General features: G+C 45.1%; 1 protein-coding gene across 1 annotated transcript; it reads right to left on the bottom strand.

The window, feature by feature from the left end:
• LOC144932343 (uncharacterized) lies at positions 1–27159 on the bottom strand. The gene is made up of 10 exons (XM_078856284.1): positions 27136–27159; positions 25217–25398; positions 13330–13429; positions 7173–7341; positions 6273–6415; positions 4384–4560; positions 3294–3413; positions 2578–2664; positions 1872–2019; positions 1–204 (listed from the first exon to the last, which is right to left on the bottom strand). The coding sequence occupies exons 1-10, from the start codon at positions 27157–27159 to the stop codon at positions 137–139; spliced, it is 1218 nt and encodes a 405-aa protein (XP_078712410.1). The 3' UTR covers positions 1–136.
• Positions 27160–27246: the final 87 nt, after the last annotated feature.

Genomic DNA, 27246 nt, shown 5'->3' on the forward strand with positions numbered 1-27246 from the left:
CAAAGTGTTAACATGATTTGAGTGGTGATTAAAAACAAAAACAACAACAACGTTGCTATGTAACAATGCGACTTGCTGGAAAGCCCACAGCTGCGTATCGACGCGATGTCTCCTCCGGGCCGCCAGCGGCGGTGCTTCAGGAAGAGGAGATGTGGCTCTCAGCGGAAAGGCTCGCCGTATCGTCACCTCTCGCTCTGTTCCAGACTGGTCAAAAAAAAACACGCGCACGCAATGTGGAGTTAACTTCCATGGCGTGTGCTTGGGTAAACATTGGTATATATAAAAAAAAGCATAACCCGTTTGGCACAAATTGTAACTCAAGCCCCTCTGTAGGAAAATTAGGATGACTTTCATGAAAGGGCGTTCTTAAAGGTATAAATACGCCTTTGTAGATTTTAAACGATCAATGCATTGTTTTGTAATGACCAAAGTGCATTTTGTATACACATACACACCGTTAGATCTATGTAAATGATTATGTTTACAATACAATGGTAGGCATTTACAAAACATTACTATCCACAAACATTACTATCCACAAAACATTACTATCCACACACACACACAAGTGTGCCCAGTTTTAAAAAGTCTGTTTTCAAGACGTTGCTGTGTTTTCATTAAATGGTTTGTAGCCGTTTGTCAGAAACAAAAAGAAAAAACTTTGGAAGAAAAAAAAATGACAATGCTTATTTTAAAACCTTATCATGTCTGGGGTTATGATAAAAAAAAATCTAGCATATTTCAAATGAAAATGGTATTTTAAATGGAAGTCAATTACCATACGTCACTTTAATGACATGTAAACAGAACAATTTCACAACGGCTGCAACATGAAAAGTAGTTCAGCAAAAAATTGACAAATTGCAAATATGAATATTTTCACAGCATTCAGTGCCAAATGTGACAGCCAATCCGATGCCTGTAAGAGAGTGGCAGCATAAAACACAAGGACGTCATATGAATGGTGTGGGTCTTCACCCAAATAGCAGGACTTCACCAGTGTGTTTAAACACCATGTACAGAATTTTCATTTTTTTGCGAGGCGGTACTACCATAGTACTGACTCCCAATTGCGCTCGCTTGCACAAAAATGTCAAAGAAGATTAGCGCGGAGGGCTAGAATTGACTCTATTATTAATTCTACACGAGTACTGTACTTTGTCATACCTTCGAGGATACTTAGTTGGGATTATTTTTTCTCCCCCTCCGCACCCCCTTTTAAGTCTCTGCGACGAACCACTAAAACCGAATTCACCAGGATGTGACAGCCACAGCACGACTTAACGGCTACTCTGCAGGCAATTATTTAACAAGATCTCTGCAGTCGAATTTTCAAACTTTGCGATCCGGTGACAAATAAATTAGCATTCATTTGTGACTCATGAACACACAAGTACGAGGATAGGACATACGTTACTTGCCATCACGTGGTTGTGACATTTGTCTCTCAGGGCAATTAACTCACACGCATGAACAATTTTGCACAACACCACAAACTGAATCGACAAAGATTCCGAGTGCACATTTCGGGTTGCAGCGGTTGTCAAATGCATTCAGTCTCAATTTTGTTTTCATCTAATTCCAAAGTAATTGATCTTTTGTTTCGTTTTCATTGAACCAAAATCGGCAGTCACAACAGAAGGCACGTATGCATACAAGGCCAGCGTGTCTGGGGATTACGCCCTCTGGCTAGGCCTGCCTCCCTAAACAGGGGCTTGTGTTTAGGGCCACCAACCAGGTTTTTCCCAAAGTCATTTCTAGTCCAATGAGGAACGATGCCTATGCTCGCGTGACTGTCACATCTCCGGGGCATCGGAAAGATTTCTTCGTAGCGAGGACAAAGCCGTGACACCCTCCCGAGGCGAACTCACTTCTGTCGCGCAGGCCACGGCCAAAGTTGGCGTGCGCACGGCGCAGGTACCACAGCAGGGCACACTTGAGCAGGATGGACGCAGCGGAGCAGACCACGGTGGCGATGAGCAACGGAAAGGACACCTCCGACTTCCAAAGGAGCGTCAGCTGCCGCGGCGAGATCGCAGCGAGCGTTAGAGCAGGGCGGATTCGCAGGACAAGCCGGTGCGTGCCGCGCGCGCGCACGGAATTTAAAATTGACTCTGGGGACCACATATTAGGGCGATAATTGGGTAGTACGGCCCTTCGAAGGAAAACCGGCTGGTCAGCATTTAATAAGCAGGGCTTTGTCTTGCGACGGTGACTGGGTGACATGTTTATGTGCTCATCGGTCACAGCAACAAAGCCCCGTGTATAGCTGATGATCAAAATGACCACGGCCACGCTCCGTCGGGCAACCAGCATTGCACTGCATTTTGTTTGCTGAATTGCACAACGTTTAAGAGGCGATGTATGGGCTTGGCGTGAGGTGCGAGGCGATTGGCTCGACAGGGGCGTGAAGATGCTTGCGTTGGAATTCGGGGCCGGCTCTAAGCCTCGTACACACCCGCCACGTTGACCCGCCGTGGGGCTTTAAAACTCACTGTCGAAGTCCATCACGCTCGAGTGTGACAACGTTCGAGGGGGGGGGGGGGCAGCGAATTTGTGCAGCAAGTACCAGCACACCTTGTAAATCAGGTAGCCAACGTAGCATAACTCGGGCACATTCATTACGACGAAGGTCAACAAGAGCCAGGGGATTTCACGCAGGATCTGTGCACACAGACGGAACAAAAATAAAAAGCGGTATTAATAAAACGCAAGATTCTCCTCCGGCCATCAGTGGGCTTCACCTGATAAGATAAACATTGTTTAGTTGTTGTTTTTTTAATTCAAAGCTTTCGTCACTGCAGGGATTCATATTCTTGGTTCTTTCGGTAGAGTCACGTAGAAGGGAAATAACAAAACAATATAAATATAAAACAATAAAAAATTCTGACGACGTTTCGACTGCAACACAAGCAATCATCATCAGGTGTGATGATTGCGTGACTTTACCGAGAGAACCAAGAATATATTGTTTAGTTTCATACATATGATTTTTCATGATAGTTTTACCTTTCCTATACGTTGCACTCCTAACATGTTTTTGTATTGTTTTGCTTTTGTAACGTTGTGACCCGCCCCTTTGTGGACAACTGTGAAAAATAACTTCATAGCTCATCGGATTTCTCCAGTATAAATACATATTCTGATTCTGATCAATCCATCGAGGGTGCCACAGTCAATTGCTACAAATGATGTGGCCACGCATTTCATCCTGCGCGTCAGGGTTCTGTGTTTTTATAAAACAACGTTAAGAACGGCTGCCGTGCGCTTGTTTTTTTTAAGGAAGCACTCACAGACACAAAGCCGGCGATCACTTTGAGGAAGGCCCAGACAATGCCAAGAGAGAGGAGAATCTTTTCCACGAGGTCGATGGTGTAAATGCCCGAGCTCAGCACCAGCACGGAAAGCATCCACTATGCAAACACAACAACGACGACGACGACGACGAAGACAACAACACAAGCACGATGACATTAATTGAAAAATATTGCACATTTTTTTCATTCCTAAATTTTTTTGCGTGAAATGTACTCAAATTACACAAAAACGGTAATGCATGAAAAAAGAGTGAATAATCACATACATATTGCAATGTGAGTGACTATGCATACATTATAAATCTCTGTAAGTACTAAGAGCAAGAGGTTATTAACAATATAACAATCAAAAACATATATCATTCATATTGTGATACGTTGCTTTAGGTAGACATGCTATTCGAATTCAAATTAAAAGCACAAAGACAGTTGAACAAGACGTATGGAGAGTTGCGTGCTTAGAATTGCGCTGAGAGATGGGAAGAGGAACACATGGATTGCAGAAATATCTTAAGTTGGACAGCACATTGACTGTTAAGCAACAAGAGTGGGCTTTGGCAGAATGCATTGCTTCGCAAGACGAAGACATTTCGGGAGGCCCTCATCTAACGGTGGATAGATTGTGGCTGCGGGGGCGAGATATTAACTGCCTTGCCCGATAGACAGGAGGTCGTAGTTTCGATCCCGACCCTTACGCCTGCTGTATATTTGGAGTTTGCATGTTTCTCTCTCTCTCCCCCTTGGCTGTGTGGATTTTTCTCCAGGTCCTCCACTTTTTCCCTCCACATTTAGAATCAACGTGCATTTAGAGTTTGTGGCTGCTATACATTGCCACGTGATAAGCTTTAATTTGTGGCCAGGTCGCTTCTGAAAAAAAGCTATATAGCTCAGTGGGGGCCTTACCTGGTAAATAAAAAAAGTGTATAGTTTTAGTAGTTCAATGATGATGAACATACTTTAATTTTAACTTGCTGCACACCTCCGGGCATGCCCAATTCAGCTGCGTGAAAAAAGCGGGGGTGGTGCGTCGATTAAAAAAAAAAAAAAGACGCCGAGGCGTGCTCACCTGTAGCTGCAGGTCGAAGGTCAGGAGCGACGTGCACATGTTGAAGATGAAGTACTGCTTCTGCACCTCCTCCAGGAGACCGCTCACGCGGAAGGTCATGGAGCCCGAGCGGCACAGCACCACGATGGCCCACGTGATGAGGAACAGGCTCACTAACAGGACGCTGCAGAACCGAGCCTACGAGCGGCAAAGGAAGGTGACAAGACGAAGGCTCGTTGGGCGTGAGTCCGGGGACGCCACAGTCTGATCAACTCGTCTGCTGCGTACGGCTACCCGAACTTCATCAGTGTCTACCCAAGCTTAGGATATTCACCATCATCGTCAGCAGCAGCATCGTCAGCTACTGTCTACAATGGTACATGCCTGTCCATCCTATATGCCAATGACCTCACCTCTGATCATTGTTAATTCTTGCTTCAAACAAAGTAAAAACAAATATTTTTTATCACGTTTTATCAGGATTATGCAATTGGCATTATGTCTTGAGACTTAAGCATACATTCAAAACTTGCAGGCAAGTGCAACCTATTCGTGTTACAGAATGGCCCATCGTGCCAGCAAAGAGAAATGTCATAGAACGACCTCTTAAGATCCCATGAAGTGACCTGGCTCCCAAATTAGGAGGACAGCACTTTCCCCACCACCTCGGTCACATGCGAGTAAAGATTGTAGCGTGGCAGTCAAATCAATATTTTAATTCTCACAGAGATGGATTTTAGCCAAAGTCAGTGGAAAACTAAATGTTTAATGCGATGGGTTTTTTTTAGTTTTACGTGTGTGCAGCCAATGGTGGGTGACCAGGATGAACCCTTCCCACAGTTGAGAACCGTTTTAAATCAGAGGCAGCTTGCCTGGATTCATATCCCAGGGTCTCAGCCATGCCAGCACAGCGCACTACCCTCCGAGACACCCAGCCACCGCGTCATTACCTACTAAAGCCCTATCATCATTGTAGGGACATTCAGACCGATGGTGATGATGATGATGAATAACCATTCCCTTGCTGTAGTCAAAACGCCTCGCTTGTTGGGCAAAATATGCTGGTTTCTCCAACTTGTTAACAACGATCATTCATGTTCCCAGCTGACACGCATGCAATCGATGCCATAAGAGAACATGATACCATATAAGAGGATCATTGGGGGTGTGTATTAGCACGTGAGGTAACATTGTGTCTTCGTGTAAACTGCAATGATATTGCAAACTTAAGTTTGCAATATCATTGTTTTAGGTGATTGAGTCTCGGTGAGTAATCAGTGTTAAAGTTCAACTGATCAATACCGTGAGGGAATTGTTTTGCTGTGTGATTATTGTGGACGAAAGCTTAAGCGCGAGGTCAGTGTGAATTAAGGAACAGAGGTCTTTCGGTATTGATTAAAAAAAACACTTGACATTTACGGTTTCCTGCTTATAAACGTGTAAAACCTTGGCATAGCTTTAATGAAGCGTCACATCCACACATCACTGGATGTAGTCACTCCAAGTGTTATATATTGATGGGTTGATTCTTTGGAATTCTCACGCATCTTAAGATCTCGTCACGTCACCCGCTAACCACAAATGTGCCAAAAGCCTGGAAGCCTAAAGCAGGTTTGAGTCCGATTGACACTTGGAATGGGAGAGCGCCAGGGACGGGAGAGCGCCAGGGATGGAAGAGGTCCAGGACTTCAGAGGGACTGCGATGTGTGGCCAGCAGATGGAAGTGTTGAGTGTCGACCACTACCCAGAGGGTTGGGTTTACTCTGGGTTCTCCAGTTCCTCACACGTAAGAAGCCAAACAATCACGGATCCTGAAAAATAAAAGTCGTTCAACTCGGCTGTCGTGGTTAAATAATCGTCAATGCTATCGTTGCCATTAAACTTCAACTTCACCGCGCCATTGAACGCACTATCAGGAAGCCATTCCTCTGGGGCATCACGGCGAAGTTTGCGATGGAGCGGGCCAGCAGCATCGCGACCGAGAGCGAGAAGACGAACATCTCCTGAAGGTTCTCCTGCAGAATGCCACGGCACATGTAGTAGATGCTGAACACTGCGCCCGGCACAAAATCAGCACAGGGGTAAAAATTCAGTGAGCACAGAGCGAAGGCAATTCATTTTCAAAGAGTAGGATGGAGGGGTGGGGGGGTAACCAATAACGGTGTGATGATGGATCGATTCGTCGATTCATCTTCTTAAACTCATGATAAATGTGTCAAATCACATGTGTAGGATTCAATGTTTAGCATTGTGTCTGTATGTGTCACGTGACCCCCCACAGCTGCTAGTGACCGCTGCATTCACCTAATACTTAATAATAATGTGATTCTTGGATTGATGCCACCCTGAATCAATACAACCGAGTGAATTGTTGCATCTGTTCCATAACGCAGCACACACGTGGATGAAAATTATGAGCTGGCCACTTTATTTCATTCAGTCCTGTGACACACGGGCCAAAAATCAAGGACACTGTCAAAGCGAAACGAAATAAATTCATCGAATCGCCAGGGTTGTGGTGGGGAGTTTGAATCCTGACACCTCGACCCAAGGCCGACATCATCCGGTCTTGCCTGTGAACGTTGAAAGTGGTGGCAAGTGTGTATATATGTTGAACTTCTTTCACACCGTACGTAACCAATTGTGCGAATCGGAGATGCGGGGGAAGGACAACAACACTGCACACAAAAAGCACTTTTAAAGAAAAAAAGTTTCCAATCTCGACAATTTAACAAAAGAGCATAACTCCGGTGGCTTCCGAATAGTAGAAGAAAGAACGCGACGTCGGAAGGAAGAGCGTGACGACGTACCCATGCCGATGCACTGAACGATGCTGAAGGTCACTTCGCTCTTGTCCTTCTCGCCGTCGACGTGCATCACCATGCTGACGATGGTGAGGATGAGCATGCCGACGAGCGCGAGCAACGAGAGGCACAGGATTATCCTGGTGCTCAACTTCAACTCGGCCCAAGGCTTTATCTGCAGGACGGTGTCACATAACAGTCGACAACAACAAAACATACGCCACCATTCACATTTGTATTTGCAAGGAGAAAATTAGTTTCACAGCCCTTTTTGTCAATCCGCTCCTTGGATGGAGACCTCTCCTCCAGGCCACGTTGCTCGTGGGGGTTGTTCCACTTTACCACGATGGTCAGTGCACGTTGGTGAAGAGGCGGCGGTCGAACCCGTTCGGATATCGCACGCCACTCACGTTAGTTCATCTGGACATTTGTGAAAAAGAGCTTTATAGCTCATCTGATTCCTCCAGTATAAGTACAGATTCTGAACCTGATAGTTGTGGGCCAGGAATAAAAAACAGGTCACCGGGTTCATATTGCAGTGCGCTAACTGCTGCATTGCCGCTCCCTCCTTATATGTGACATCCAACCAAACGCACACAACACATTGCATATATATAACAATGTTGCGGTATAGTTAAACGGTGAACAATACGGAATATGTCCTCAACCACGCCATCACCATCTCTCACAGACCTGTACTCCAGCAAATCATCGAGCGCCTCCACCCACCGATTTCATCACTCCATCTTCACGGTGGATGTCCTTTCGGACGACGGAGAAACAATGCTGAAAGGCACTCTTGGGATTTAAAACTCAAGTGCCAATGTAACAAAAATCACACTGACAGGAACAAATAGAAACTGGGTTTTAAGATTGGGTGCCATTAACGACGGCCGAGATAATTTATTCCGTGGGAGTAAGGAAATGTAGCCCCAAGTCTCTAGAGTAAGACGGCTACTATTGCATTACATTATTGAACGATGCCGCTGATGCAAAGTCGTTTTGATGGTTTCGTTCACGCCAATGATTCATACCTAGGTACGTTTCCGAGATTGAGCCGGGGGGCCTTAGGTGGGCACCGCAACGTTTGTGGAACATTGTCATATGCTCACGACGAATTTGTATTTCCTTTTTACACGTTCTGCCGGGCACGCGACAAGCACCCCGTGAAATAACATTGTCCACGACAAATTAAACTTTCACGGAGGAATGAACTTCCCATGTGTTGGCATCAATTGCTGTGTTTGTAATTTCATAAGTGAAACCTAATGTAAGCTTCCAATTTAGTCACCAATTAGATTCAATGTCGCTCGATTTGATTTGAACGTCGCTTGATTTGTTGCTTAATTTGCAATCACGCTCGGGATGCGATTACATTTAAAATGCTAAATAAATAGAAAGTGTTGTTTGCTGTTAATTTGCCGACAGCATATTGAGGATCATTGCCTCTAAAAAAAAAGAATACCCATATGGTAGCAGCAGATATCAAAGAGATTGTATTTTTATTTTCATGACGAGCAATTTTCAAATGTAAGATATGGTGGTATGGCACCCAAATACAAAGTTCCATTCTTTCTCAGAAATTACAAATTCAGTGTAAACACGTTTCATCTTCACATCAACACGACTTTGAAATGTGAAGCAGTTCAAATTATTTAAGGAATTTACAGCTGAAATATTGTTCTGTGTCTATATGCTGCCAGTCTAAAAATATACCCTCTTTCTTTTAAACGTAACTGATGCTCTTCACATGCATTCACACCCACACAAAGACAAAGATCCCCCGTATAGCCTTAACATACTGTAGGGGCAAGTGCTGTTAGCGAGCACCTATGAAGGCCGTAACGGTACACGAGGGGGTGGGTGGCCCGCACCACGCCCGACCGCCTTGGTCTCCCTAGTGGCGATGTTTACACACCACGCCAGGTACTCATTTGAGGCTGATTCGACCTAGGGGAGGCCCAAGACCGGTTCAGATAATCGTCACTGGTGTTGTCCGTGAGAGGGAATCGAACCCGGGTCGCTGGGTTCATAGCGCGCCGCGCTAACCGCTACACTACCGCACCCACACACAAGACACATACAGTCACACTTTACATGCTGCCACTGTTGAATAATGTAGACCCCCTCTAGGAAGTGCAATGATGCCTTAGGAATGTAAGCTTATGAAAGTTTGACAAGTTAAGTTTGCAACTTTGACAAACTGTGTATGGAAGACAAGGCATGGGGTCCGACAGTATCTCAAAAAACCCATTGCCTTCTGTAATTACGTCTGAGCGTGCTGCACATTTAGCATCCTGATCCTACCACAAAAGCATAGCCATTAGTCCCGTTTAATTAAAATTGGAAACAACGCGAGTGAAATTAACACGCACGCACGCGCACACACACACCAGCCTCCTTCATATCAAATGACAGCAAAAAAGGATCTTTGCTAAAGTGTCAAAGAAATGGTTAATTCGGAGAGCCAGCTCATCCTCTTCCAAGCAACAAGTCCTTCCCCCTTGTGACATGTTTTTTTGTTTAATACTTGTCCGAGTTTGAATGTCATCCTTCCCCATTGCACATTGGTAAGAGACGAATCTTTCTCTCACATTGAGTAGAGAGCACTGTGTGTGTGTGTGCGCACACGCGCACGGAACGCAGTGTGCACACAAGTATACATGCGTGGAGACTCCCTGATTAATACATAAAAAAGCTTGTGAACTGTAAACAAGGCCAGGGGACAATGGGAAAGTTTTTTTGATGCACATACCTCGGGAGATGACTCATGATTACTATACAGTGCGAATTAGACATTCCTAGCTGAGTCACTCACAATTAGGCATTCCTACTTACTAAACTAAAATTTTTTTTATTTATCTGGTAAGGCCCACTGAGCTATATTGATATTTTCTTAAGAAGCAATCTGGCTACACAAGATCGCTCAACAAAGTGGCTTTTTCACGTGGAAATTTATACTAGACAAATAATCTGAACGCATATTTCTAAATGTGGAGGGTAAAACAAGAGGGCCAAGAGAAAAATCTACACGACCACGGGGAGAGAAACATGCAAACTCCAAATATACAGGCATCAGGGTTCGTGATCGAACCCACAACCTCCCATATACCAGGCGAGGTAGTTAACATCTTACCACCGTGAAGCTCACTTACGAAGGGATATACTGGAGAACTCCTCTAATCTCTGGCCCTACTACCCATTAATCATATTATCTGCGGTAGATGAAGAGCCTGCAAAAACTACGATTAACCACAGCCCTATTTCTTCATATTATCTGCGATATTACCCATAATCCATAGCAAAGAGGCTTCCTAACACTCACGATTTGTAAATAAAGACTGTGAATCTGATAGAGCCATCCGTGCCTCTGCTTAGTCTGCCACAAAGACAAAGATCCCCCATATAGTCTTAACAGACTGTTGGGGCAAGTGCTGTTCGCAAGTACCTATGAAGGCCGGAACGGCACACGAGTCTGCCACAAGACACACCCACAGATCCAGCTCACATGAGCACTTGAGGGGAGTGTGCCCATTGGGCTCCCAGCGAGCTGGAATGAGAGGAGGGGGACCCGCTCACTGTTACCATCTGCCAGCTTGCCCCCAGTACAAAGGCCTCTGCCAAACCCGCCAGGGGTCAAGAGGTGTGGAGGGCCCACACCTGACCCACGTGGTCCTCTACTGCTGATGTGTAACACGGGGGCCCTTTATGGTGAGCCGGCAATCCTCGTAGCAGCGCGCACATACCCAAGTAGTTTATGTCCTCGCTTAACGGCAGCGTTAGAATAATCATGGCACAAAGCCTCTCGCACACACACGATTTAAAGCCGTTTGGACAATGGTAAATAGGTACGCTTTGTTACTGCGCTTGTGCAGAAAGCACACGCTTTATAATGCTGTAAAAGGCCACTATAAAAAAAAGTATCAAAGCTCGCGTAAGCCGAGAGTGATCCGTGTGCCACTCAGTTTAGGTGACGCACATTAACCAGGTGCATTCATCAACACCCATGATCTATCCAGTGCTGGACAAGGCTCTCCCCAAATAATTACCATCACTCATGGTCTGGCAACAATACATACAGCTCCTGCAGAGGGCATCCTCTCGGTGGCATTTCTCCTTTTGATGGCCAGTGTCTCAACCACTGGCCATCAGACAACTTGCTCTGGTTCCCGTTCTTGTGAGATATTGCACCATGGAGAAAAATCCACGCAACCATGGGGAGATAGACGACCTCCTTCATACCAGGCAAGGTAGTTAACATCTCGCCACTGTGTATATTGCCAAATCACAACGTTCATTGGGCATCCCAACCTGCTGATCCTGAGCCACCCAATGCTAACACACAATAATAATTTTCCTTGCTGTGCAGAATATAACAAAATGAACAAGCAGATGATATATACAGGGTGCTTAAAAAAAAGTTAACACTTATATGGGACTATTGTTTTTAATGGAAAAAGAACGGATAATACACTGTAACATGATAACAAATGTATGTTAATAGCTTCAAAAAGTCAGTCTTCACTTGTTCGCCATCATTGTTAACACATGCCTGGAATCTTCTTCAGGTGGTCCCCAGAGCCCGAAGGCTGCACATTTCTTGTGGTACTGTTGCAAATTCTCAGAAGTGCGAACATTTTTTTGTTGTAACCTTTTTATCGCTTTCATATAACATTGGTTCAAAACAAGAAAACTCTCGACCAGTTTCCACGACATACAACCACAGTATCCAGAGCTCCGGCTCAGGGCTGCTTTCGACTTCCCAGTCTGGGATGATGAGACTTCCTTCAAGGGTTAACGATTTTCCTCCAAGTCTAGGATCCTTGGACCTCCTAACCTTGGCCTTTTCGTGAGGCAGATACGGGAAGGTGATGGGTTTTTAATACAAAAAAACGCCACTGTCAGACTTTTCACCATACCCATAAGGCAAACCACACCACAGTATTCCCTCCTTAATTGCCAACTCCCAAGCACTGATGAAGTCCAGGATTAAGACCTTCCCTTTATCCCCCCCCCCCCCCGCCTAGTCCTGACCGCCGCTCTCTCTGCAGACAATAAATACGCACACTGCTTCTGTATAGTGCCTTGAGATGCAGTCACATTTAGATGCTATATGAACACAAATTGTATTGTAATTGTATTGTAATGTTTGTGCGAGAAAATGAGAAAACAAAATACCATGGCAAATAGCAATTAAATTCGATTTGTCACCTCAGCATATTGAAAAGTCCATTATTTTCGATTTATGGCAAACTACATGGAAATTATATGCTAATATTACACTTGGGCTAATGGAGCAAACAATACTGTACAAACTAGACAGAAAAATTGGGAAACAATGCAATCTAGATGCTACGAATGAGACAAGAATCAACTCGTCAAACATCTGGGGGCAAAAAAGAATGGTAGCAAATAACTATACTGGGCCCTGATGGAACCCTCGACTAAGCTATTCAAGCTATTCAGTGGCCTAAAATAAAATGTTTCACTATGGATGACCGCTGCAAAGTATGATCTGTGTTTTGATTTAGTGTGCTGATCTTAAAGGTGCATTGAAAAACGTTTGATACTCCGACTGATGCTCCTGCTGTTGTGGAGTGACTCATGCAGCCAGCTATGGCTGCAGAGTTTGGTGGTACATGTTGTTTATGCCGTTAATTGTAAAAGTCGGTCACAGTTCCTATGTTACATTGCTTTTATGGCTTTATTTTGGTGATTTCCAAAAGTTGTTTTGGTTTGGCCATGTTTGTTTGTTGTAGTACGGAGTTAGACTGATGGCCTTAATCTAAGTTGTCTTGTGGTTGTTGTTGTTAGACTTGCATCCCACTGGGATTTTTGCACACAGCGTTAGTGTACGGTGCTTTTTCTGCAATATTTAGCTGTCTTTTCTTGGATTTTCTGTTTGCACATAGTCACTTTAAGATGTTTTCTTGTTCATGTTTTTGTTTTTTGTTTGTTGCGGTTGGACCCGATTCAAGAGGCAAATGGCTCACATGGCTATACCAAATAAATGAAACTGAAATGAAAAACTGAAAGCTAAAAAATCAAAGGTCGTGGTGAATATTGTGAGACGGAAGATGACGCAATTGTAATTTCAGATCTCTGCACTCCTAAATTAACTTGAAAGTTAACGCACAAAATAAATAATAATTAGTGGTCTCACCGGGCCGATGGGGGTTGCTTGCAGATCTCCGTGCCGTGGCCTGAGGTCCACAGGTCCTCCCATGTAATCGACGTCATTGTCCTGACGATGCATTTGGAATCTGATGAAGAATATACATGCGAGAATATAAACTGCGGTGTGCACGTAATTTTTAACAAGAGAGGACAGGAAAAAGGCTTATTCAAATGCTATTTAAACAAAAAAAATGTACCCATACACCAAAAAGAACTGGCGCTTCCCCATTTCCCATTACGAATAAAGCATAACGACTAATCAGACTCTCGCTCCAGGTATTCATGAGCTCGCCATAGCAGGTAAATTACCTAAATGTATCCCTGGAAGTTAAAGGAACGTGTCAGCATTACGGGTTTGAACAATTGAACCCCCCCCCCCCCGGGGGCAATTTGATGTGATGTTGTGATTAAGTGTCATGACTCAAGATTTTTTAATCCTAAACATTGTCGTGAACGCCCCGGCGCCTCTGTAGGGGCGACGTGACGTTGACATCATTAGGTACAGCCTATACAAAGCGAAAAACATCGATTCTTACGCACGCAGTTTGATGCATGTGAACTTAAGAACTGTACTCTGTTTTTTTCGGTAAGGGTCACGTAGGTAAAAAATAAAATAACACAACGAAATTAGTACACGTACACTTTGATTAAACAAGGAAGCCATTTAAACCGATATTATATTGATCTGAGCAGAACTTTCATTGTCGTTGTCAATGTGCTCCCCACCCCCTACCTACAGTCCCCACCCACCACTACCAACAACAACCGTCCGTGCGCCACTAAGCGGCGGTGACGTCCCCAAGGTGTTTGTACCATGCGAGGTGCACTTTGAGGCCACGTAAAGTGTCAAAGGCCTGCTAGCAGGAGGTCAAAGAACAGACCAAGGTGCAATGGTTTGACTGACATGACTGGCGGATGCATCAAGCTGTGCTCACCACTGTGCCAACTTGCTGTGTTTTAGCCGCCCGGTGCACCGCTCGTTGTTGTGAGTGTCACTCCTCTGCCCTCCGTTCTTGTTGGAGTGCAACTGCCTTCAATTTCCCAGCAGCGTCCTCCACGAACCTCCTCCACACAGAGGCCGATTTTTACACTGCTGGTACCAGTCATCGGCAAGTCCAATCAACTCAACATACTTCTGTACCACATTAGTCCATCACTTCCCTAACCCATGCCACGCCCATTTAGCGCCATATATCCAGCCGAACAAAAAAAGCTGCTATCTCCTACTGTTGCACGAGCACACTCGCCCAACTTACACAATCCGCACCACTAGCCCACGCATGTCAAACCTCAACGGTTATCCTGGAGACTCACGAATATTCACAATGTTGAGTGGATCACGGTCGTGCAATGGATTCTCACGTTTTTTGCTAGAAACCTGAAAACAAATGCCCTACAATTACAACATGCGACTCAAAAAATGACAGCGACTTAATGAAAAACAATTCCGCATACGGAGGAACGCTTCAACCATACAATTGCCTGTTTATTTAAGGTCATGAAAGCACAGAATCCAAACGAAATGCTGCGCATGTATGGCCACATATCAAACTAGTTAGATTTTATTTATATCAGCTACACAAAGCCAACTTGAAGACGTGCTGTTGCATTGCAAGTCCAATTCTGTCTCATGTCGAATGGCAAGATAACAATCTTGACGGCCTATGGAACATCAACTCTGGATCTTTGCAACTAAAATGTTATTATCAGCCATTATCAATTCACTGCTGAATGAACGACTCCCCAAGCCATTGCCATCCCACACAATTCGCGTGAATTTTCATCCGCGTTCTCTGGCTTTCCCTCCACATTTAGAAACATGCGTTTAAGAGTATTTGGCTGCTATAAATTGCTACGTGATAGGACACTTTGTTGAGCCATCATTTGTGGCCAGCTCGCTTCTAAAAAAAGAGCGATATAGCTCAGTGGGGCCTTAGCTGTAAAATTTTTTAAAATGCTGTGATGCAACAATTCACCTCGCACCTGCACATGAGCAAATTCTATTTGTCCAATTCCATCTCTAATGTGGAAATACACTGGCGCCCTTGGGTGTCAACTATATTGTTTTTCTGGACGAGGCGACCGGCCATCATCCCTTTTAGCAACGTGTCCTACTCAAGCCCACATTATTTTCTTAACAGTTACAATGAAGTCTTTAACGTCCGTGTGTTCCCCAATACATGTTCTTATTGCCGCCTCTTAATGGCATTCCAAGTGTGGAACGCTCCATGCTTCTTTGCGCACTTTGGTCCATCCATTGCAAATATTCCACAAAGCCTGGATAAAAACCATAAAAAAGATCCCAACAGAAGTGAATACCATTTTTGTTCGCATTGTGAAATACAATACCTTATTTTCACAAGACAGAATGTACAGAGTATCCAATAGTACACATTTACGTTACAGAGTATGCAAAGAATAACACTGTAATCCAACCCAACATTCAGCCTTTACTTAAATGTCCAAGTACTGCTGTAACCAAACAAGTCAAAATGTCTTCTCAGTAACATTTGTATAATCTCCTCAACAATTTAAGAAACTTTCAGTTCCATTTTTGTGAATTCACTTCTCACTTTCAATGGACATTTGACGAAAACAAACCCCATGATGAAAATGACATTGCAAAGAAAGGCACACCTTCCAAAACAACTTTCCAACTGTTTTGTTACTGTGTTGACAGTACAATATTACTGGTAGGAACCACCTGGTTCCACCAGCCCACAAGGGATTATTGTGTCCGTCCGTCCGTTGTGCATCCAAAAATGGGAGGGGTCGGGCTGGGTGGAGGGGAGGGTGGGGAGGGGCTGGGAGGGTGGGGCTGGGTGGGGAGGGTGGGGCAGGGTGGGGGGTGGGAGGGTTGGGGCTGGGTTGCGAGGGGCTGGTCACCCCGTGGTGCCCTTATAAAACTCAACGTTTAACCTACTCACGCCGGCTTGTGCCCGCCCTCAGTCGGCAATATTTTCGGAATACACCACACCACCGTTGACCCCGGCCATTGACCGAGCAACCCAACGTTCCTACCAGCTCCCTCCGCAGGAATGTGTTCACCAATTCATTCCTCCACCCATGTTCGAGGGCTCAGTCCTGTTTGAGAGTGCCACGGTGGCGAGATGTTAACGATCTCGTCTGGCATACAGGACGTCGTCGTTTCGATTTCAACCCCGACACCTTGTAAATTTGTAGTTGGCGTGTTTTCTCTGTGGTCCTGTGGATTTTTATCCGAATCCTCCTGTGTTTCCCTCCACATTTAGAAACATGATTTTAAGAGTATTTTGATGCTATACATTTCCACGTGATAAGCCACTTCGTTGAGCTATCATTTGTGATAGTCAGGTAGCTTCTGAAAAAAAGCTATATAGCTCAGTGGGCCTGACCTGCCAACATAAAACATTATAAGAAGGTTAGTCAAATAACAATCATGGTCAGCTCTCTTTGTTTCTGGCCAGCATCATCAAAACTAAATAAGAAAACAAAGTAGGATGATGTCCACACACACGCTATGGGATTGTACAAACTTAACGGTCTGGTTACGCAATTTCCCTTCTTGTCTCACGTCCGCTTTTCACGCATTCGCTCACACTCGCTCACACTCGCTCACATACATGTCGTGCACTTTAGCTCTTTTTTCACATCAAGTTAGTCCTAATTTTGCGCTTGCAGATGTTTACCAAAGTAGTTTTGGCGGCAAGCTATCCTTCCAGTTAAAACACCCCCACCGCACACTTACCAGCGTGGAATAGCGAATACGCACATTTAACCATTACATCTCCAGACTGTGTTGCTTTATCTCCCAAATGAGTTTTTTGACAGCTTCCGTATCAAATACTGACAGGCAGCACTTGATGAACAGCTCATTGTCCAAATTATAGCAAATTATGGCAATTACACGGGGTTATAAAGAACTGCATGGGAGATATTCTGGACATATTAAGTACATTCTTGCAATTAAAATGTGCATACGAGCATTGAAACAATTCTGTTTTCGCACTGAAATGCTCATGCTTGCAAGAAACCAGCTGTTGAAAAAAATACGCATCACAATGACACTTCACTGTACTTCCTGCCACAACACATTCGCGTGAACACCGTGGCAATGGACACAATCGGCCTGAAGACCATTTGTTACGCGGTAACGTACTGCGTTCCATCCTCGAAGCAAAATTGTGCATTGAATGCGTGTTTAAATATCTGTGGCAGTGCTTACAAAGGCAGTACAGTACTTGGACAGTGTCAACTCAGCGTGAAGACCTAGTCTTTGGTTCCTAAGGTAAAGTGACGTAGGTATAAAATAAAATGAATCATGACATTTCGGGCGCAACACAAGCGTCCATCATCAGGTGGGAAAGCATGGTCTGCTTTTAAAAGTCTGCCTCAGCAGCAAAACCAAAGAGTATGGATTCCTGCAGTCACGAAAGCTTCAAATAAAGAGTGAAGACCTCGATTTTGTTTACAACTATGTAAGAATCACTCGGGGTAGTGTGTTCGTGCAGTGGGTACCACACACTTCGCTATGATCCCAGTAAACATAAACCATCATGCGAACTCCAGTCATCCTCGCAGCAGCAGTGGCTTTTGGCTGGCCATCGAACAAACACGGGTCACTGCATCACGTGCTTTCGGATGCGCTTCAGTGGCCGTCTGGAACGCTCTTCCTTCCGATATTATGAAGCCACTGGAGCTATGCACTTTTAATCAAATTTGAAAACGAATTTCTGATTGTTGTTGTGTTTAGTTTGTTGTCCTTCCCCCGCACCTCTGAAAGGAGTTCAGTATACGGTACGTAAAGTGACCCGAGTTCAATTCTTGGCCATGGCTAACAATATTAGCAACCAATTAAGAGGTATTCATCGAGCAGTGGATTTCAAATTATTATTTACCACTCTTATATTACCAAATTCCTCACATGTAAACATAACTATTCAGACCACAGCAGTTGTTGATTAACTTGAGTGATTTATAAGGCTACATAATCCTATGGTTTCTTATATTCTCATCCATATTGTCCCAAATGCAAATGCTCAAGGTAGCATGAATGGGCTTATTTGAATGTGCAATGTGATTGGAGGTCAATAATGAGGGCTGTGGAGCACTTTCCCTGATTTCTGTATAGTTTTTTCTGTCCTTTTTAATATTTTCCCCAAATTTTATCACGAATGTGTGACGGGCATCATGGATGCACGTATGTATGTTGAACTTCTTTCGCGCCGTACGTAGTAGCCAACCGTGCTAGGCGCAGGTGTATGTGTGTGTGGGGGGGGGAGGAAAACAACAAAAAGTATCTATTAGGATTTTTCACACAGCAGTGCAACTCTATATATTACAAAACGGCCCACAGAAGTGGACACTACAAAGCTACCTCGGAGATCCCTTCAAGTGACCTCAGGTCCACACAGTATGGAGCAGGACTTTAAGTTACATTTTTAAAGTCCAAATGCAGTGAACAGATAGCCTACAAACTGCATTTATTATGATTTATTAGACAAAAATTACTGTTTACGGGGCTTTTGACAATTTAACAGCCATGCATGCATATCCTACTTCAGTCCATAATCCAACACAAATATATCCTCGCAAAACTTGTTATTTTTTGACACGAGTCAATGAAGCATAGTAATCACGCTGGAGGCAACAGCAACAACTGTAGTAAATTCACCCAGCTAAAATCATTAAAGTTATTTTATGGAGCAGTCATTCCCTGCCAAATCAATCATAAATATGGCGAAAATTTACATGACATTCATCGATTTTGTTGACAAAGTTCTTTTAATGTGGCGTCGTGTACAAGAGGCAAAGCTACCACCTAACTTTATGTCAATCCCACCTAACGTTCCCCATATGTAGGAAATTATAGATTGACCCAGTCGTGACCAATTGGCCATCTTTCAGGTACTGTTGTGTAAATCTGCTCAGAGTTGTCACTGTAAAGCTCTTGGCTAACGGTGAAAAGTGGGAACGAAAGAGTCAGTTGTCGCATCTGTGTAATGAGCCTGAATCGCGCCATTCTGTATGTAAGCTGTGTTAACAAAATCATACAGTCAACTCCCAAAGCATTTGCACACCGCCAAACTTGCAGGGAATATTCCCAAATACATGTGCTACAATGTGACATTTTGAAGAAAAACCCAAGGTTGCATTATTTTAGATGTGTCAAGAACAAAAATAACTTAAAGTTGTTTTAGTCTCCATTTTAAAGAGGGAAAACATAGATATCTTGAAAAGCGTTATAATGGACCCAGACTTACCTTTCGATGTCAACTACTATGACGGAAGTTACAAATTAAGTAACCGCAAAGGTGCCATGTGGTTGTGGTAAGGTTAAAATCTTATGCCATGTATATATACTTCAACAGAAGGTCTGATTGGCCTTGAGGTTTTGGTGGGAGGTACGCCTGCTTTGCCAAATACGAAGTTGTCCACCTAAGTTCACGGAAATCCGTTTTTTGCCAGTATCTTCTTGATTCATTTGGTATGGAACAACCCGCATACTTTAAAGGACAGTGCTCCATTTGCATTATGTGGGCAAAACATTAATAGATTAATCCCAAATACGAGATCATCATAATTATCGCGGCTCATGACTTCCACCCAGCAGCAATCTGTCACAGTTGTACTTACTGCAGGACTGTTCCAGAATAAGTATGATAAAACATTACAAACATTGTAAAGGCTTGGTAAAAAGGGTACACGGTATTAATGCTAAACTGTCAGTTCTTACAAGTGCCCCCATGTTATTGGAAATTCCCATGCAAAAAAATGTCAACCTTAAAGGAGAAGTGAAAATCAGCACATTACTCAAAGCAAATGCATCCGTGCATGCAAAACATAATACACAGCAAAGGCTTGCCACACATACACACGTACCACACTGTATGATAAAAGTAAATCCTTTACACGGATGTTTGCCACAAATCTGGCTAAAAGGTATAACGGTGTTGTATTTACTAAAGCCCCTGAGTTGACATGAGCAAAGCAAAATACACCAACTGCACTTACGGTACACTGTTGGTGTAGTAATCGACCGGATGACGATGTCTTGATGAATAAAAAAAAACTCTGATACATAAGAGAAAAAGTGTGTATTTTACCAACGATTAGCACGGTTGGCTACGTACGGTGTGAAATAAGTTCCACATGCATACACACATGCAAAGTAGTTAGACTCATACAAGAAATATGTCCAACAGCCTAGCTAACCCTAAAGTAAACTTACGCCTACTTAGCCAGCCACATGCTTGCTATTCACAACGTACAAACTCCCTCTCTCCGAGCCCGAGCCTTACATTCTCTCTCTCTCCCCAGGTCGTCTTCCTCCCCTCTCCACAACGCTCTTCCTGTTGACATAGTACTGAAGTTGTTAATCATTAAAGCTCAGACAGATGAACTTTCTAACTGTTTAACCGTTCGCATCTCGTTAGAGTTAACCCATCACCCTTCACGCGCACCTCGTTAAACATCAAGTGCCTTCCTTCACGTGCATCCTCCAGGTATATGCACACGAGTTGACCACCATTAGAAACCCCTGCGATTCTTGACAGCCTCATTGGCCGCATTGCATTTGAACTTCGTTCACCCCCGTTTAGCATTTGATTTAACACAATAGGTGAACATCTTCTTGGTTCTTTCGGTAAAGTCACGTAGAAGGAAAAATAACAAAATAATAAAAATAAAACATAATAAAATAATTCTCACGACGTGTCGGCCACAACGCAAGCAGCCGTCCTCAGGTGAAGAACATGTCTGTCGGAAAGACAGCGTCAGACCTGTTCTTCACCTGAGGACGGCTGCTTGCGTTGTGGCCGAAACGTCGTGAGAATTATTTTATTATGCTTTATTTTTTTTATTTTATTATTTCCTTTCTACGTGACTTTACCGAAAGAACCAAGAAGATGAATCCCTGCAGTCATGAACAATTCCTCGACTCGGTGTGAAGTCTTTGGTCCATGTGACATCGGCACACCAAGCGACAAGCTATTAATACTGTAACTAGACTTTTGCCCGTCCAAGGACCGGGTGTATTGCAGTAAATCTGAAACTTGCAAGCGTAAAGCAGACCGCGACGTGATATTCATTGCATCCATTCGTGTGCAATTTGTAAGGCCGCGGTGACACGGACTTATTTCATTTTAAGGTGATAATCCCATTACTTACTTCCCTTCTACGTGACTTTACCGAAAGAACCAAGAAGATGATAATCCCTTGTTCATCGTGACGTCCTTTTTACTTCGATGTCTCAACAGCGTTACGGAGATCGCGTGACGTCAGGGTTCTGCCTTTGTAGTGAGGGTTGTAAGTTGACGCCGAGTAGGGGGGAGGAGGCGCCTCGCCCCCCCCCAATGTGGAGTGACGTCACCCGCTAATTATTATGACGTCACCTTATAATAATTATTAGTGAGAGGGGCTGTTCGATGTGGAGTGACGTCAACTGCTCATGATTATTAATGAGGGGGGGTTCTCCATGCGGAGAAACGTCACCCGCTCATGATTATTAATGAGGGGCGGGTCCATGTGTAGGACGTAACCTGTTCATGATAATTAATGAGGGGGGCTGGTCGACGTGGAGTGACGTCACGCGCGTTACACACTGACATTCTTGGGGAAATATAGTAGTAAATAATAACTCCTGAGTCTACAAATTTTGTATCTATTGCGGTCATTCAAATGCTAATTGTAGAGATTTTGATTTGAAGCTTTCGTGACTGCAGCAATCCATACTCGTTGGGTCTTTCGGTAAAGTCACGTAGGTAGAAAAATAATAGATCACGACGTTTCGATCGCAACACAAGCAATTGTCATCAGGTGGGACAACCACAGCAAGCAGTTTTTTCTTGCTGTGGTTGTCCCACCTGATGACGATTGCTTGTGTTGCCATCGAAACGTCGTGATCTATTATTTTTCTACCTACGTGACTTTACCGAAAGAACCAAAGAGAATGTACAGATTGTTTTGCTTCCATACTCCTCTGTAGCCCTTGACAACTAATACATTCGCGCACTTAAGTGTGCATGCATACACACCTACATTTCACTATAAGCATGCTCTGCAAATCGTAACACTCAATTCTGATGATGGGTTCTGTCCCGCTAACATGGCAAAGAATACTACCCAAGTTTACCACCGGCATATAGTCCTGCATCAAGAGGGGTGGTCTTGAAAAACAAAACTTGAAATGCAAAGCGAAGTTGTCCTGGATTCTTAATAACCCACCAAAATACCCTCATAAAGTCGGGGTTTACCTCTATAGCTCCCTATTGTGACGAAACCCAATTCCGTCTGCAATGGGTGTGACAAGGCAATTGCAGGGAGCCTTGGTGGCCCACCATCTCTTCCCATGCACCCACTCTGATTTCATGACAGCAGCACCTTGGCCATCAATCAGTCCATCAATCCAGCAAGCAGCATGCCACCACAATTGGCTGCAACAAAAATCCACTCATGTCATAACCCACTCAATAACAGCTATTCTCAAATAGCCCACGTTTTTTTTTTCTGGACAATGAGATTTTGTGAGTTATCGTCGGCTTTTATTTTCCCCAAGTCAACAAAACTCGACGGATTCCTGTTTTGTAGAACCGTATCCATGAACGACTCGGATATGTTACGAGTTTCACTGGATATCTGTGAAAAAGATCTTCACAGCTTAACGGATTTTCCCAGTCTAAATACACATTCCGATTCTGAATGCATCGAATGGCACTAGGCTTTCTGCATGGAGCAATGGCTTCACAGGGCAGTACTTCTGTTAATACAAGGCAATTCATGAGAAAATAATTCGTATTCAAATACTTTCTGTGTGTGAACTGCTGTATCGTGGTGGCCAAACATCCCAATGCAAGACCCTCCAGAGAATCAGTCTTGTTACTCAATTCCAGCAGTCGTTTAAAACAACAATCGTATCCTGTAGTGGGAGGACATTCAGTAGAGCGTGATACCATAACTATTATATAGTACTACTAAGCACTGTTCTTTGTCGAGTGGCCAGTCCATTATATATCCATTGCTGGATGAAGGCCCTCCCCACGCCGTGTCGGCCACGAGGCTTGTTTGTTTGACCATACTTCACCACGCTGGGCTCTGCCGTGTTGGTATACACTGTACACTAAATAGTACAGTAACTTAACACTGTACGCTCTACTGTACAGTAACTTAACACTATTCTTAGGTTTTTTTCGGTAAAGTCACGTAGGTAAAAAAATAAAATTAATAAAAGTAAAATAAAAATCACGTTTCGGAGGCAACACAAGCTTCCGTCTTCAGGTGGAACCGTCACAGCCCGACAGCTGTATCAAGTAAATGAGGAATTACAGGTGATACCACTGGCAGAGGCTCGGTCTCATTTGCAGCATTTGTTATGTAGGCTAGGCGTTAGTCACAAACCGCACCTCTCCATAACAAAGGCTCAGTCATTTGTTATGCAGTCTATTCTTAGTCTTAAGCCTCACCTTACCATATTAATAAAAAGTGTGCCGTTCCTGGCCCTGCCCCCCTCAACCATTATATATACGGAGTGGTATCTCCTGTAATCCCTCATTTACTTGATACAGCTGTCGGGCTGTGACGGTTCCACCTGAAGACGGAAGCTTGTGTTGCCTCCGAAACGTCGTGATTTTTATTTTACTTTTATTAATTTTTATTTTTTACCTACGTGACTTTACCGAAAAAACCTAAGAATATGAATCCTTGCAGTCACGAAAGCTTCAAATCTAGAATTAACTTAACACTGTACACTGTACTGTACGGTAACTTAACACTGTACACTCTACAGCAGCACGACTGTAGCGCGCATGGTGAAGTCACACACCACACAAACAACACATACAGAACACACAACACACACACAACACATACAGAACACACAACACACACACACAACATACGACAACAACAACAGACACAACACGCACACCACACAACTCACACACACAACACACGCACACACACCACAATACACACACCACACAACAATACACACAACACACACACAACACACACACCACACACACACACCACAACACACACAACACAACACACGCACACACACACAACAACACAACACAAACGTTCGCAAAGCGGCCGTTCCATCCAGCAGTGGAGCGGCAGCCGGAGATCTCCCCCCAAATCGCGATATCTGCCGCACAAGTAACAACAACCTCCGTCGTGACTACTGCCCCCCTGCTCCATCATGCATGTGCATGTGTGTGCGCCTGCCGTGTCAGCTTGGCATGACCGTAGCATGTTCCACGGGGGATCCCGTTATAAACGTCGCTCGAGGCGGCTACAGCTCAGGGCTCCGTGAAGAAGCAGCAGCAAGTTTAAAGTTCATTTATTAGGTAATAGCCCTGTGAGCCATTCGGCTCTTGAATCGGGTGCAACCGCAACAAACAAAAAAACAAAAACATGAACAAGAAAACATCTTAAAGTGAATATGTGACTAAGTGCAAACAGAAAATCCAAGAAAAGACAGCGAAATATTGCAGAAAAAAGCACCGTACACCAACGCTGTGTGCACAAATCCCAGTGGGATGCAAGTCAAACAACAACAACCACAAGACAACTTGGATTATAGCATCGGTTCAAGAGATCGAACCCTGGGGGGTGTTCGTTTCGGGGCTGAATGTCGCCAAACCACCACCACCACCCAACCAAAACTAACCCGCCTCACCTCACACGACCCCACACAAACCAACGTGGGATGGTGGTGGTAGTGGTAGTAGTGGTGGTGGTTGTAGTGGTGGTGGTAGTGGTGGTGAGAAGCGAGGCCCTTGTTAGACCGGCGGTGATTCGGTGCTTAGGTTTGAGTGGAATCCCGGCAGGAGACGCTTGGTGGTGGTGGTGGATGCTGCTGCTGCTGATTTCATTTCGTTTGTTGTTGTTACCTGCGAGTCCTAGGGCAGACCGACAGCTTCGCCGGTTCGTCCACTCCGCCACTCTGCTCGGCGTACGAACATCGTCGCGTTAAATCAACGTGGTGGTGGTGGTGATGATGTGGGGGTGGTGATGTGGGGGTTTGCATCAATTCAGTTTCCGTCTTGTTCCGCACTCTGCTCGCCTGGTGGCGCTGAAGATGAAAACGACACCAAAGTTCGGCGTCGTTGTCGCTTCGTTCGGGGGTCGCTGTGCAGCGTAGAGGAGTCGCTGACGACTGACGGCTCGGCGACGTTTCGTGTTGTTTCGATCGAGGCGAGAGACCGGGGGGGAGTTCGTTTCGATATTTTCCGGTGCTCGGTCCTGGACAGCTCCGACCGAAATTAACTCCCCCCCCCCCTACCCTACATCCCTTCCTTCCAGAAGAAATTCAACACGTAACCGATGCATAGATTTAACACGTCGGCTTTCGTGATCGATGAACACATTCCTCCTGCGGAGGGAGCTGGTAGGAACGTTAGGTTGCTCGGTCAATGGCCAGGGTCAACGGCGGCGTGGTGTATTCCGCAAATATTCCCGACTGTGAGGGCGGGCACAAGCCGGCGTGAGTAGGTTAAACGTTGAGTTGTATAAGGGCACCACGGGGTGACCAGCCCCTCCCCACCCAGCCCCACCCCTCCCACCCCCCACCCAGCACCTCCCCACCCAGCCCCTCCCCACCCAGCCCCATCCCTCCCACCCCCCACTCAGCCCCACCCTCCCCACCCAGCCCCTCCCCACCTTCCCTACCCTCCTCTCCCCACCCAGCACCTCCCCACCCTCCAAACCCAGCCCCTCCCCACCCAGCCCCACCCCTCCCACCCCCCTACCCAGCCCCTCCCCACCCTCCCCACTCAGCCCCTCCCCACCCAGCTCCTCCCCACCCAGCCCCACTCTCCCCCCCTTGCCCCTCCCCACCCTCCCCTCCCCACCCAGCCCCTCCCCCACCCTCCCCACCCAGCCCCTCCCCACCCTCCCCACCCAGCCCCACCCCTCCCACCCCCCACCCAGCCCCACCCTCCCCACCCAGCCCCTCCCCATCCTCCCCACCAAGCCCCTCCCGACCCAGCCCCTCCCTCCCCACCCAGCCCCTCGCTGCACGACGGACGGACGAACACAATAATCCCCTGTGGGCTGGTGTAACCAGAGGTTCCTACCAGTATCATCATCCATGAGAGGTTTTTTGGGGGTTAGATCACGTAAATATATAAATGTTGTGTCGTTAAACCCGCCACCACCCCGACACAGCCAACTAGTAAGGGTTGTCACGTAAACAGGACGTGGCCAATTCGTCACTAGTACAGCACTAGCGTATAGTAGTGTAGTGTATAGTGTAGTGTATAGTGTAGCATATTATTAGAACACAACAACCGGTGTGTTGGAGTGCCAAGCCACGACATTAACAATCTGAGTACGACGTTTCGCCAGTAATTACAACTAGCTTCATCAGGCGACAGACAGATTTGTGGAGAAGCCCACCTGTTTCGATCCTTATATAGAGGCGTAGATGTGCTTTACTCGTGACGAATTGGCCACGTTCTGTTTACGTGACAACCCTTACTAGTTGGCTGTGTCGGGCGGTGGCGGATTTAACAACACAACATTTATATACTTTACGCGATCTAACTCCCAAAAAACTCTATTATCGATGCATAATTGTTGTGCAGAGAGCAGCGTGTGTGTGTAGGTGAGCTGTATGACAGGAGTTTGAGGATTCATCCCTGAGAAGAAGAGGAAAAAACACTATAAAATTACACTCCTGAGACGTTACACATCTCAGGTGTGTAACAAGGTGGCTGACGATATCAGATATATCTTGGGTCGTTTCATTCCTTATGGTGCACACGGGCCCAATGAAACATACTTTGGCAATATTATTCGTATGGCTGACGTTGATGGACAGCAACACTCGCATCATCGAGATGATTGAGCCATATAATTGCGTCAAAAAGTAGCGAGGTTTGTATATTTGGCTTTGATAATGTCTCCATGTTTGTGAATC

This window comes from Lampetra fluviatilis, chromosome 5, assembly GCF_964198595.1.
Source record: "Lampetra fluviatilis chromosome 5, kcLamFluv1.1, whole genome shotgun sequence".
In the NCBI taxonomy this organism is placed as follows: Eukaryota; Metazoa; Chordata; class Hyperoartia; order Petromyzontiformes; family Petromyzontidae; genus Lampetra; species Lampetra fluviatilis.